Genomic DNA, 14,015 nt, shown 5'->3' on the forward strand with positions numbered 1-14,015 from the left:
CGCTTACACTTTATAGGTTTATAAAATGGTTTAGCGTTCAATTTAATGTTGCCTGCTAATCTTTTCTCATAACCTCTCTTTGCCTCCCGTATTAACTTTTTAAATTTCCTCCTGTACTTTCCATAATCTTCCTGGTTAGTAACTGAATCTTGCTCCTGACATTTGTCATAAGTCTTTTTCTGTTTATTTCTCTCAAAATAAAAAGTTTAAAAAAACCGACATACAAATAGGGATGGGCAATAAAATCTGTCTTTGCCAGTGACACCCACATCCTGTTGTAAAAAGGTCATGGGATTATACTGTTGAGAAAATTTACACAAGTAATTTTTTTTCTTATTGTGCATTGTGTAAACAAAGCTGATAGAAGATCATCATCATCATCATAGGCAGTCCCTTGGAATCGAGGAAGATTTGCTTACACTCAGAAGATAGTGCAGGAAAGACTCCTAGGTCAGGTATTGCATTGTTCACACACCATTATTCCAATAACAATCCCTGGTTCCTACTTCAGGAAATCAACCAGTAGAGTTCTTCTGTTTCATCTGTCTTGTTTTGTATCATGTTAGCAGTGAACTGCTGAATCAGATACTTTGAGGGCTGTTCTGTGTTGTGGAAATTGGCATCAATTCATTTGAACCGGCAACAGCTGTCAGGTGAAAAAGAACCCTGCTCCAAACCATGTCTGATCTGGAGTTGAGGTTAAAAGATTTGCACTTTAACATGCTGAATCATTCAAATCTTAATCATGTTCAGTATTTGACTCACTGTTTGAAATGATTCCGAGCCATGGACAATTAATGTTAGCGTGTATAGTGACACTGTCCTTTCAAACAGAGTACTCATTTCTCACATCATTCCTCAACACAACAGAGGGCAGGCAACTTTCATCCAGGCCAATACCAATTTTACTCGTTCTGGAAACTAGAAGGTGCATGAAAGCTGCTTCAGATGACTCAGGCATTTCTCCCTCCCTATGGGGAAGTGCCTGACCTCTGATCAGCACCTCCACACAACGCATGGTCTGATCAAAAAAACAATTCAAATAGAGGGTAAAATAAATAATAAGACATCCTTTTAAAAAAAGGCTTCCTGTGCCGTATATCTTTTACGGTGCAAGTTACCTGTGTGTGTTCTCAGATGTTTCTTGAGCTGAGCAGCGTCCATGAATTTCCGATGACAGTACACACATTCAGGCATTGACTGACCTAGTAAAACATATAAGAACATAAGAAATAGGAATGGGAGTAGGCCATACGGCCCCTCGAGCCTGCTCCGCCATTCAATGATCATGGCTGATCTGATCATGGACTCAGCTCCACTTCTCTGCCCGCTCCCCATAACCCCTGATTGTTTAAGAAACTGTCTATTTCTGTCTTAAATTTATTCAATGTCCCAGCTTTCACAGCTCTCTGAGGCAGCGAATTCCACAGATTTACAACCCTCTGAGAGAAGAAATTTCTCCTCATCTCAGTTTTAAATGGGCGGCCCCTTATTCTAAGATCATGCCCTCGAGTTCTAGTCTCCCCCATCAGTGGAAACATCCTCTCTGCATCCAACTTGTCAAGCCCCCTCATAATCTTATATGTCTCGATAAGATCACCTCTCATTCTTCTAAATTCCAATGAGTAGAGGCCCAACCTACTCAACCTATCCTCATAAGTCTCCGGAATCAACCTCAAGAACCTTCTCTGAACTGCCTCCAAAGCAAGTATATCCTTTCATAAATATGGAAACCAAAATTTCACGCAGTATTCCAGGTGTGATCTCACCAATACCTTATATAACTGTAGCAAGACTTCCCTGTTTTATACTCCATCCCCTTTGCAATAAAGGCCAAGATACCATTGGCCTTCCTGATCACCTACTGTACCTGCATACTATCCTTTTGTGTTTCATGCACAAGTACCCCCAGGTCCCGCTGTACTGCGGCATTTTGCAATCTTTCTCCATTTAAATAATAACTTGCTCTTTGATTTTCTTTCTGCCAAAGTGCATGACCTCACACTTTCCAATATTATACTTCATCCACCACATTTTTGCCCACTCACTTAGCCTGTCTATGTCCTTTTGCAGATTTGTTTTGTCCTCCTCACACATTGCTTTTCCTCCCATCTTTGTATCGTCAGCAAACTTGGCTACATTACACTCAGTCCCTTCTTCAAAGTCGTTAATATAAATTGTAAATAGTTGGGGTCCCAACACTGATCCCTGTGGCATCCCACTAGTTACTGGTTGTCAACCAGAGAATGAACCATTTATCCCAACTCTCTGTTCTCTGTTAGTTAGCCAATCCTCTATCCATGCTAATATATTACCCCCAACCCTGTGAACTTGTCAAATGCCTTCTGGAAGTCCAAATACACCACATCCACTGGTTCCCCTTTATCCACCCTGTTCGTTACATCCTCAAAGAACTCCAGCAAATTTGTCAAACATGACTGCCCCTTCATAAACCATGCTGACTCTGCCTGACCGAATTATGCTTTTCCAAATGTCCTGCTACTGCTTCTTTAATAATGGACTCCAACATTTTCCCAACCACAGATGTTAGGCTAACTGGTCTATAGTTTCCTGCTTTTTGTCTGCCTCCTTTTTTAAATAGGGGTGTTACATTTGCAGTTTTCCAATCTGCTGGGACCTCCCCAGAATCCAGGGAATTTTGGTAAATTACAACCAATGCATCCAGAATCCCTGCGATACTTCTCTTAAGAACCTGGGATGCAAGCCAACAGGTCCAGGGAATTATCTGCCTTTAGTCCCATTATCTTACTGAGTACCATCTCCTTAGTGATTGTGACTTTTATATTATGGGGAAATATTTAACATCGATACACTTTGTGAAACTATAACTTTCTGTGTAGTCCAGCTGGAAATAATTGACTATCTTTATAGTTATAAAAGGGGTACATATATTTTATAAAAAGAATAGGGTAGAAATAACAGTTGACAATATCACCTTATGAATGCAGTGAAATTATATCAAAAAACTTTCTCTACTACCCTTTAATGAAGGTGTTAACCCAAATGATTAAATATATTGAGCATTCATACAGTAATTCACTAACAGTAATTTCTACTCTATAGCGAGCATCTCGTCAAGGGTTGAGCAATGTATAAAACAGTGTGTGTTGCGGACATTATAAATCTTACACTGGGGTGTTATGGAAATTACATGCATCAGTCCTTTCATTAATTAGCATTTTTCACAACTCTGATATGGACATTCCTTACAGACATGATAGTTTACATTACTATCTACAGCTGCAGAGAGCTCTGTAATAATCTCAGGGTTTCTGGCAAAACCTGAGATTAGCCTGGGTCAGTAACCAACATGCACAGATTTAAGATAACCCGGAGGAGATGAGGAGAATTTTAAAAAAACTCAGCAAGTTCCAATGACCTGGAATGCTCTGCCTGAAAGGGTGGTGGAAGCAGATTCAAGAGTAACTTTCAAAAGGGAATTGGATAAATACTTAAAAAGGATTAATTTTCAGGACTATGGGACGAGCAAGGGGAGTGGGACTAATTGGTAACTGTTTTAGGGAGCTGGCACAGGTATGATGGGCCAAATGTCGTCCTTCTCTACTGTATGATTCTATGAAATTCCAACTAATGTGGCTGTTAATGTCCATTAGTTTCACAGCCTGGTGTAAATTTAAGACATTACAAAAGACATTACAATACAAGGGACTGAGTGGTGCAGTGCTTTAGAACATTCTCTTTTAAACTCAGGTCTTTGAGCATGCCGACTCCAGTTGCTAGTGGGCATGAATCAATAGCAAAAAAGTGGCCATAATTATAATGTTTTCATGCAAAGGTGGTGCAGGATCGTTTTAGAGGTTGGAGTTGAAACATCATGTCAGGGCAGGGTGGACATTAATGTGTGCAAAACCTGACCTGGATATACTCGATGCTGACATTGAGTGCACACAGTGGAAAATGCTCCACTCTCCAGCACTGACATCCCTCATCTCGACACCCACAGATTTTAAAGGACAGCAAACAGTGCATGGCCCATGGGCATTTCTTATGGTTTGTTGGAATGATAGGGAAAATTCTGGAGCGGATAGAACTGCAAGAAATGAACAAATCTCTAATCTTACACACTGTGCAGTTTTCTCAAGTTAAAGAACTATGCATCACAGATGTAAAGACAAAGGGCTGGATTTTCCGGTCCTTTGCGCTCCGGGTTTCGCCCCGGAGTGGAGTGAAAGGTGGCGTTCAGGTCTCCTGCGCCCCGTCGCGATCCTCTGGTCCGGTTTTGCGGAGGCGCTGAGTAACACCGCCAGGAAGAGCTGCGCTGGGTATGCAATGCCTCTCGTTGCGACACCGGCAGTACTTTGGACTTTTGCCCGATCCGTGTGCCCGCAATGACTGCCTGGGAAATCAGTGCGGTCCAGCATAGCCGGCGGCAGAGGAAGATAAAGTACTCGAAAGGTAAGTTTGAGTGTTTGTTCTTTTAATTTTTTTTAGCGATTTGTGTTGTGTGTGGTAATATTTTGGGAATGTTTTTGTGGGGTTTTTTAAGGTTTGCCCCCCCCCCCCCCAGGCCTCTCTTGGGAGTGCACACGGCCCGGCACTTTAGTTCACGAGTTTCCCATCCTTGCGCCACGAAAAGTGTATCACGCCTCCCTTCGTGCTGTGCCCCCTGATGCAGGGCCCAGTTGCTGAAACTTCCTTCCAGAGCGCAAACTATTCTCGGCAGGTAACTTTCCCGCTCCGCCTCTGTTTCCACCCCGAAAACAGAAACGCTTAAAATCCAGCTCAAACTTAGTAACATATGTAATGTCTTCAATGAGAAGATATGTTCAATAACATGAGCAAGCCCTGAAATACTGTTCATGACGTTACTCGATCTTATGAGATGGGGATGGCGGAGAAAGGAGAACTAACTTGTAAAATAAGCAAAAACACCCAACATAAGAATAGTGCATTGTAGAATAAGTGAACTTGAAGGAAATTAATGTATGAATGCACAAGGCTTACAGCATGCCTCCTTCCTGATGCCATCATTGAAGAGCAAGGGATCAAATTTAATTGGTCAATTATATGAAGAATTCTCATCCTTGTTTTCAAATCCCTCCCCTATCTCTGTAACCTCCACCAGCACCAACCCCCCCCTACCCCCCCCCAAGATGTCTGCACTCCTCCAATGATGCCCTCTTGTGCATTCCCTATTTCTTAACTCTACCGTTGGCAGTTGTGCCTTCAGCTGCCTAGGTCCCAAGTTTTGGAATTCCCTCCCGAGACCTCTCCGCCTTTCTACCTCTCTCCTCTTTAAGATGCTCCTTAAAACTGACCTCTTTGATTAGGCTTTTTTAAGCTTGACCAACCTGTCCCAATATCTCCATATGTGGCTCCTTCTTTTGACAGATTTTGTTTGATAACGTGCCGTGGGAAATTTTTAAAAATCTTGCAATTGTATAGCACCATACACAACCTCAGGACATCCCAAAAGTGCCTTATGGGCAATTAAGTACTTTTTTTGAAGTGTGGTCACTGTTGTAATGTAGGAAATGCAATCAGCCAATTTGCACACAGCAAGCTCCCACAAGCAACAATGTGATAATGACCAGATACACTTTTTTTAAAAAGTCATGTTGATTGAGGGATAAATATTGGCAGGACACCAGGATAACTCCCCTGCTCTTCTTCGAAATAGTACCATGGGATTTCGTGGGATGCTAAGTCCAGCTGAGAGAGCAGATGGGGCCTCGGTTTAATGTCTCATCCAAAATATGGCACCTCCAACAGGGCAGCATTTCCTCAGTGCTGCACTGGAGTGTCAGCCTAGATTTATGTGTTGAAGTCCCTGGAGTGGGACTTGAACCCACAACCTTCTGACTCGGAGGTGAGAGCACTACCAACTGAGCTAAGGCTGACACTGTACTATTTTAAATGCGCTGGATAAATACAAGTTATTATTGAGAAGAAAATATTTGGGATGCTCACAAAGCAGTTACCCATTTCAGAGGTTATCAAAACCACAAGCGCAACATTCGAGCAAATTATAATGGTTATATTTTGACTTTTCTGATCGCAACAGCTATTAGTGCAGGCACTCTTGATTTGGAATTCTAAGAAGCCGGTACACCTATTGGATTTCTGAGATTGATAATTAAAACAAATCAATATCCATTATACCTGTATGGACTCTGTAATGGCTCTTCAGCTGTCTCTTCTGAGTAAAAAGCTTTCCACACTGGTCACAGTTAAAGGCTTTCTTTCCTTAAAATGAGAATTACATTTTTAATGAAACTTTTCAAGAGAGATAACCATATAAACCACCAGTGCCCATTCAATAGAGGCATAAGTGCAAGAATAGTACTGCATAATATTTTAATAAAATATGTGGTATAATATCATATTGACAAAGTTTAAAAATTAATTAACAGGTATTGAGTGTTCAGTCAGTGGTAACCCAATGGAGAGCAGTGTTTGCTCCTTACTAATGCCTGCCTAATGTCGACAAGTGCTTCCAAAATTACAGAGGCCTCAGTCAGGAAAGATGTCCGACTCCATATTACCACAGATCAGTGACATTTCTAAACATTGCAAAATATTTGTCAGCACTGTGGGTGCAAGAACCTTGTCAAAGATATCTTGTTCTCAACTAAAGTTGTTTCAAACACATACAGTAATTTACTCAATAAACATATCTTAATCCCATTTCTTTTTTCAAGTCTCCCGTAATCCATACCATTTTCTTGTTGAGAAAGTGGCCAAGCAAACTTCTCCCACTCCATTACCAATGGTGATCTACAACTGGTGCAACAACAGACTGGCGGAGGGGTGGCATGTGATAAAGGGCTGTATGCCTTCACTTGAAGTTTTCCTCACCCCAAAAAAATTTATACATGGATTAGTTTGGGAACTCACTGTTTAATGTTGTTCCGTCCTCTAGATGTTTCAGCTCTTTTTTCCGAGATCACTCACATAGGTGTTACAACTTCCTGTGCCTTGGAGAGTGTTTTCACTAACATTACTATTTAGGCACATGTTTGTTAATGCCCCAGAGATAACAAACAGTAAACACTATTAATTATTTTAACCTACTCGAATTATCCTCGGTCTTCCTTCAGTCTTTAAGAAGTGAAAATGATATCAAACCTTGTTCTAGGTTTAAACTATGAAGCATATTTACTGAACAATGAACCAATGAAATTAACACAGTACAAATTCCATTATCTCTTTAACAGGATAAACAAAATATTAGATTCTCATAACTGCCACAACATTCAAAAATAACTAGTTCAGTTACAAATATAAAAGCCAATCTCAAAATCTGCATATATTCAGAATGTGCATTTGCCCCTCTCGCAAAGCTTGTTATCTTGGATGAGGGGTGGAAGGGTGGGGGAGAGAGAAACTCCAACTTTCCGACACATATCAATCTAGCTGAGATGGTACAGGTGGCTTTTGAAACTCTAGGCATTGTATCGGAATTAAAGGAATAGCTACCAGACCAAAACAAGATAGAACTGCTTCACTTTTGTCACATATGCAATATGCACGTGAATCCATTGAGCATCAATAAACCACACTACCTACTTGTAGCAATCATCAAAGCTTAACGTAACAGCACAAAACATCACAAAATCAGAGAACCAAGTGATACCATGATCACCTAAATCACCTCTTTCAACATTGAGAACTTGAAGTATTGGAAGTCAGCATGTGAAGTTAAATACGATTTTGATCATTTGAAACAAATGGAGCTGCATGCACAATAAAATATAAATTAGGGATATTGGAGGGAAAATTGCGGTCGGATGTTTCCTGCGGGAAAAATTTACGAAATTACTTGGTGGTCCCGGAGGAACGTAGGATTGCGCTCGGAGGCCTGGTTTCGCAGTCCAACGTACGGGAACATGTCTTCCAGGATCGTATGCGCATCCTGGAATCACGTGGGCCTGGACTACCAATCACAATGTAGTATTCTCATTCACAGTAATGGGAGCTCTGAGCTACCTTTACTATCAATGAGAACAGTCCTAAAATCAAATAAAACACAAACATAAATAAAAAACGTCACTTTTTAAAAATTGATAGAAATTGCATTAAATTAAATGTTTTAGAGAAAAACTTATTTTTTTGAAATAAAAAAAAAATGTTTTAATAGTGTTAAATTAAACTTGTCTTCATAGACAGTGTTTTTAATATAAAAATAAGTAGTAACATATTTTTTTTAAACTCTTACGCTGGTAAAAGGCGTAAGAGTTTGAAGACCCTCGCTGGGCAAATAGTCCAAATCTCCAGCCGTGAATGTCCTTCCTGTGGGGATGTGTGCGATCTGTCAAAAGACATTTCGACAGATCACAAAAGCCGGTTCTCAGCGCATGCACATTGCGCACCGTGAACCGATATTTGTGAGGCCTCTTCTGGTGCATACGCACATCGTACGCACCCAGAGACACCGCAATTTTCAGCCCATTATAAACACATCGTTTTCAGTTTTCAATTGTTGGCCAAAGTATCAAAGATCAACTACATTGGTTTCACTGGCATAGAAAACCAACATTTTGGACACAAGAAAAAAATCAATTAATGATCTGAAATTGGAGTAGACACAATGAAAAGGGGATTGAAAAAAGCAGAAAAATCTGGAATAGAGTTTTGCAGCTTCAATACAATTGTAAAATGCAGATATTCTGCATATATTCAAAAGGAAGTTAGATGTGGCCCTTACGGCTAAAGGGATCAAGGGGTATGGAGAGAAAGCAAGATTGGGGTACAGAGGTTGCATGATCAGCCATGATCATATTGAATGGTGGTGCAGGCTCGAAGGGCCTACGCCTGCACCTATTTTCTATGTTTCATCACATGGAACACTAAACACGAACACGTAATATGGAATATGGAACAGAGGTTTTCTAAGACAATACATACATATCAAGATGAACAGTAACTTACAAGAAGATAAGTATTGTGCCTATTTATTAGAGGTGCATTCTGCTCAAACTGATAGCCTTCTGGTCTGTATGGCTCAGTACTAGTACACAAGGCGCATTAATCTACTGAGCCACCAAAGCAACACGAGTGGAATCTATTGCCAAATAAGAATATTCTCCAGCGTCTCGCATCATTGAAACACAAGTACTTCACTGGAACTTGACTCTGTCACTTGTGAGGAATCACTGGTACAAATCATTTCTCTATTGCTCTGCACTGCATAACATTGGAAGATTAGTTGTCGTTCATCTGTAATGGTCTTTTTATTATTCAAATTATGATATAAAAAGAAGAACAAGGTGCAGTGTAATTACCTGTATGCAGGCTCATATGCTCCAAAAGCGAGTGCTTGGTGGTCAATGCCTTTCCACAAACTGTGCAATGATAAGGACGTTCCCCGGTGTGCATTCGCTCGTGAACCTGCAGTGTGTGCTTCTGTGAAAATCCTTTACCACATTCAAAACACTTAAAAGGGCGTTCACCTACCATGGAACAAAATATTTTAAAAATTCATGCTTAAATGTCAAAATTTGCATTCAACCCTTATGACCACAGAATTATATGAAGCTTTATTCCCTCTTTTCTGTTGAAGGTGCTAATTTAGTAATGTAGGAACAGGAGCAATAGGCCATTCAGCCCCTTGAGGTTGTTCAGACATTCAATTAAATCATGGCTGATCTGTATCTCAATTCCATTCACCCGCCTTGGTTCCATATTCCTTACTATCTTTACCTATCAATCTCAATTTTTACAAGCCTTTTGGGAGCAAGATTTCAGATTTCCACTACATTTTGTGTGAAGAAGTGCTTCCTGATATTACCCCAGAATGGACTAGCTCAAATTTTAAGGTTATGGCTCCTTGTCTCGACTCCCCCACCAGAGGAAATAGCTTATATCGACTCTACCAACTCCTTTAATCATCTTAAACACTTCAATTAGATCACCTCTTAGTCTTCTATATACAAGGGAATATGCAACAATTTGAATTGGGGTACAATTCCACAGGTGACGGTGTCTCTCCAAATGCATCAGCTCCACATGCAAGTCCAGAGTGATTGTGTGCACTGTTCGACCACGGGGAAAATCACAGCTGAGCCCAATTCTCGCCTGAACTTTCCAGCAGACATTACTAGATAGTTGCATCTGTTCTGATGATGCCACGTTCCATACCAGTGCCTCCGACATGTCTTTCTTTTACCTTAACTAAGGATTCCCTTCCCTTCCACTGTGGTTGACAGAGCCCTCGACCCCCAGCACCTCCCCCCCATGCCCCCTCCACATCCCCCCGACCGCAAGGACCACATCCAACTCCCGCCCGAACACATCCAATGAACTGGCATCAACAACTCTCTGCGGCAGGGAACCCCACAGGCCAACAACTCCCCAAGTGAAGAAGTCTCTCCCAAAAAGTCACGTCTCCAGTTCTGACGAAAGGTCATCGCCCAAAAACTTTAACTCTGTTTCTCTCTCTCCACAGATGCTGCCTGACCTGATGCGTATTTCCAGTATTTTCTGTTTTTATTTCAGATTTCCAGCATTCGCAGTATTTTGCTTTTGTTCGAATAAATAGTGAGACTGAAACGTGAATAGCTTGCACGCATCACATTGAACCCCAAGATTCAATGGTCTTAAATTATTTTTGAGATATCTACTATTTAAAGCAACACGGTCCACAAACAGCAAATAAGATAAATAACCAGTAATCTCCTTTGGTGAATTGGTTGAGGAATGAATATTGGCCAGAGGACCAGAAGAACCTCCGACACTTCCTCAGTATTGCAGTGGAGATTATGCCCAAAATGGGCTTGAACCTTCTGTAGATTGACAGCTGCTTTTAAATTGCTGGCTCCTCCCCTAGCAAGAAACTAACAGGTAATGACTGATTATCTTTATATTTTGAGGAAAAAAGGAAAATAAGACATGTAATCAGGAAGGCGAATGGAATGTTGGCCTTCATTGCGAGAGGGATGGAGTACAAAAGCAGGGAGGTCTTGCTGCAACTGTATAGGGTATTGGTGAGGCCGCACCTGAAGTACTGCGTGCAGTTTTGGTCACCTTACTTAAGGAAGGATATACTAGCTTTGGAGGGGGTACAGAGATGATTCACTCGGCTGATTCCGGAGATGAGGGGGTTATCTTATGATGATAGATTGAGTAGACTGGGTCTTTACTCGTTGGGGTTCAGAAGGATGAGGGGTGATCTTATAGAAACATTTAAAATAATGAAAGGGATAGACAAGAAAGAGGCAGAGAGGTTGTTTCCACTGGTCAGGGAGACTAGAACTAGGGGGGCACAGCCTCAAAATACGGGGGAGCCAATTTAAAACCGAGTTGAGAAGGAATTTCTTCTCCCAGAGGGTTGTGAATCTGTGGAATTCTCTGCCCAAGGAAGCAGTTGAGGCTAGCTCATTGAATGTATTCAAATCACAGATAGATAGATTTTTAACCAATAAGGGAATTAAGGGTTATGGGGAGCGGGCGGGTAAGTGGAGCTGAGTCCACGGCCAGATCAGCCATGATCTTGTTGATTGGCAGAGCAGGCTCGAGGGGCTAGATGGCCTACTCCTGTTCCTAATTCTTATGTTCTTATGTAGTTACAGGCCTCTCGTCCATTGGTGGTGCAATTTGCCCAGGTCAGATCCCCATTATTTCTTTCAGTCTGTATGCAAAAAGACAACCTGGTTGATGGTGTAATCGCAGCAGACTGACATTCTTTCCTCTTACGTTTCTCTTCTTCTTTGGCAATCCTAGCTTGTGCAAACCTGTTAACTCCCTGCATGCAGACTGATGTTTGCGATCTTTGATGTGGTTTCTCTTCCTGCCCCCGCATCGTTACATGCGGTTACAAGGATCTATCCTTGGCCTCCTCCTATTTCTCATCTACATGCCTGGTGTCATCATTTGAAAACGCGGCGTCAGTTTCCACATGTACACTGATTATACCCAGCTTTATCTCACCGGCACTTCTCTCGACCCCTCCACGGTCTCTAAATCGTCAGACATCCAGTTCTAGATTATTTTCAGTCCCCGCCATAAATTCCGTTCCCTAGCCACTGACTCCATCCATCTCCCTAACATCTGTCTGAGGCTGAACCATACTGCAACCTTGGCGTCATATTTGACCTTGAAAAAAGCTTCTGACTACAGATCCACGTCGCCCATCTCCGCCCTTGCCTCAGCTCATCCGCTGCTGAAACCCTCATCCTTGCCTTTGTTACTTCTAGACATGACTATTCCAATGCACTCCTGGCTGGCCTCCCCGTCCTACCCTATGTAAACTTGACGTCATCCAAAACTCGGCTGGCCATGTCCCAACTCGCACAAAGTCCCGTTCACCCATCACCCCGTGCTCACTGACCTACATTGACTTCTGGTTAAGCAACACCTCGACTTCAAAATTCTCATCCTTGTTTTCAAATTCCTCCATGGCCTCGCCCCTCCCCATCTCTGTAATTTCCCCCAACCCCACATCCACCCCCGCAAGATATCTGCGCTCCTCTAATTCTGCCCTCTTGAGCATCCGATTATAATTGCTCAACCATTGATGACCGTGCCTTCTGTTGCCTCGGTCCCAAGCTCTGGATTTCCCTCCCTAAATCTCTCCACCTCTCTTTCCTCTTTTAAGACGCTCCTTAAAACATAGAAATTTACAGCGCAGAAGGCGGCCATTTCGGCCCATCATACCCGCGCCAACCGACAAAAAGCGACAAGGCCTTCGATCAGCAGCCCTGAAGGTTACATATAAAGCAATGAACAATGAATCATGACGGACAGGTAAAGAGCATCCGGCCCAACCAGTCCGCCCCACATAACTGCAATACCCTATGTATTGCAACACTTTACACTCCACCCCACCCAGAGCCATGCGATCTAGGAGAGGCAAAAAAAAAAGAAAAAACCCAGGCCAATAGGGGAAAAAAATCTGGGAAAATTCCTCTCCAACCCATTCAGGCGATCAAAACTAGTCCAGCAGATTACTCTGGCTGTATTAGGTTCCCTAAAGTACTTATCATCTGCACCAGCCAACAAGAGGTTATCCAGTCTAATCCCACTTACAAGTTCTAAGTCTGTAACCCTGTTAGTCACGGCACTTCAAGTGCCTATTCAAGCACCTTTTAAATGTGGTGAGGGTTTCTGCCTCTACCACATTTCCAGGCAGTGAGTTCCAGACCCCCACAACCCTGTGTGTGAAGAAGCTTCCCCTCAAATTCCCTCTCAACCTTCTACAACTACCTTAAACCTATGCCTCCTTCCATTAAGGGAAATAGGCCCTTGCTATCCACTATATCCAGGCCCCTCAAAATTTTATACACCTCAATGAGGTCTCCCCTCATCCTCCACTGTTCCAAGGAGAACAAACCCAGCCTATCCAATCTGTCCTCATAGCTAAGATTCTCCTTGCCAGGTAGCATCTTCATCAATCTCCTCTGCACCTTCTCCAGTGCAATCACGTCCTTCCTATAATATGGCGACCAGAACTGCACGCAGTATTCCAGCTGTGGCCTAACCAGTGTATCATACAATTTAAGCATAACCTCCCTGCTCTTGTATTCAATGCCTCGGCTAATAAGGGCAAGCCTTTTTAACCATCTTATCCACCTGGCCTGCTACTTTCAGGGATCTGTGGACAAGCACTCCACGGTCCCTTTGTTCATCTACACTTCTAAATGGCATACCATTTAATGTATATACCCTTTCCTTATTAGCCCTCCCAAAGTGCATTACCTCACACTTCTCAGAGTTCAATTCCATTTGCCTTGCCACTGACCAATAAATTGAAATCCTCCAGCAGTCCATGACTTTCCTCTTCATTATCAACCACACAGCCAATTTTAGTGTCATCTGCAAACTTCTTAATCATACTCCCTATATTCAAATCTAGATCATTGATGTAAACCACAAAAATCAAGGGACCCAGTACTGAGCCCTGTGGAACCCCACTAGAAACATCCTTCCAGTCACAAAAACATCCATCCACCATTACCCTTTGCTTCCTACCTCTGAGTCAATTTTGGATCGAACTTGCCACTTTGCCCTGGATCCCATGGGCCATTACCTTCATG

The 14,015-nt window shown here is 42.2% G+C and overlaps 1 protein-coding gene across 2 annotated transcripts in view; it reads right to left on the reverse strand.

Moving 5' to 3' along the window:
- The window catches only part of zbtb24 (zinc finger and BTB domain containing 24), a 54,550-nt gene that overhangs the window by 17,227 nt on the left and 23,308 nt on the right, over nucleotides 1-14,015 (reverse strand). For both annotated transcript variants that reach the window (XM_070885668.1, XM_070885670.1), the window contains exons 3-5: nucleotides 9,267-9,434; nucleotides 6,145-6,228; nucleotides 1,122-1,205 (exon numbers count right to left, since the gene is read on the reverse strand). In XM_070885668.1, coding sequence (XP_070741769.1) covers nucleotides 1,122-1,205; nucleotides 6,145-6,228; nucleotides 9,267-9,434 — 336 coding nt within the window. The remainder of the gene's footprint in view (nucleotides 1-1,121; nucleotides 1,206-6,144; nucleotides 6,229-9,266; nucleotides 9,435-14,015) is intronic.

The sequence above is a fragment of the Pristiophorus japonicus genome, chromosome 7 (assembly GCF_044704955.1).
Source record: "Pristiophorus japonicus isolate sPriJap1 chromosome 7, sPriJap1.hap1, whole genome shotgun sequence".
Lineage (NCBI taxonomy): Eukaryota > Metazoa > Chordata > Chondrichthyes > Pristiophoridae > Pristiophorus > Pristiophorus japonicus.